Source organism: Triticum dicoccoides, chromosome 1B (assembly GCF_002162155.2).
Source record: "Triticum dicoccoides isolate Atlit2015 ecotype Zavitan chromosome 1B, WEW_v2.0, whole genome shotgun sequence".
Taxonomy (NCBI): domain Eukaryota; kingdom Viridiplantae; phylum Streptophyta; class Magnoliopsida; order Poales; family Poaceae; genus Triticum; species Triticum dicoccoides.
The window spans coordinates 8,139,523-8,139,918 of NC_041381.1; the positions used below are offsets into that span (position 1 = coordinate 8,139,523).

Genomic DNA, 396 nt, shown 5'->3' on the forward strand with positions numbered 1-396 from the left:
AATATGTACACTCCATACCATCATCCATCCTTCACACAACTAGAGCACAAGCATCAAATCCAAGTAAGTATTAGTTAACGCAAATCCACCATGAAGACCTTACTCATCCTAACAATCCTTGCGATGGCAACAACCATCGCCACCGCCAATATGCAAGTCGACCCCAGCGGCCAAGTACAATGGCCACAACAACAACCATTCCCCCAGCCCCAACAACCATTCTGCCAGCAACCACAACGAACTATTCCCCAACCCCATCAAACATTCCACCATCAACCACAACAAACATTTCCCCAACCCCAACAAACATACCCCCATCAACCACAACAACAATTTCCCCAGACCCAACAACCACAACAACCATTTCCCCAGCCCCAACAAACATTCCCCCAACAA

At 47.5% G+C, this 396-nt stretch overlaps 1 protein-coding gene across 1 annotated transcript in view; it reads left to right on the forward strand.

Moving 5' to 3' along the window:
- LOC119315224 (gamma-gliadin) overlaps positions 1-396 on the forward strand; it is a 1,363-nt gene continuing 967 nt past the window's right edge. Inside the window, exon 1 of the mRNA XM_037589890.1 lies at positions 1-393. Within this exon, the coding sequence (XP_037445787.1) occupies positions 91-393 (303 nt within the window). The 5' untranslated portion in view covers positions 1-90. The remainder of the gene's footprint in view (positions 394-396) is intronic.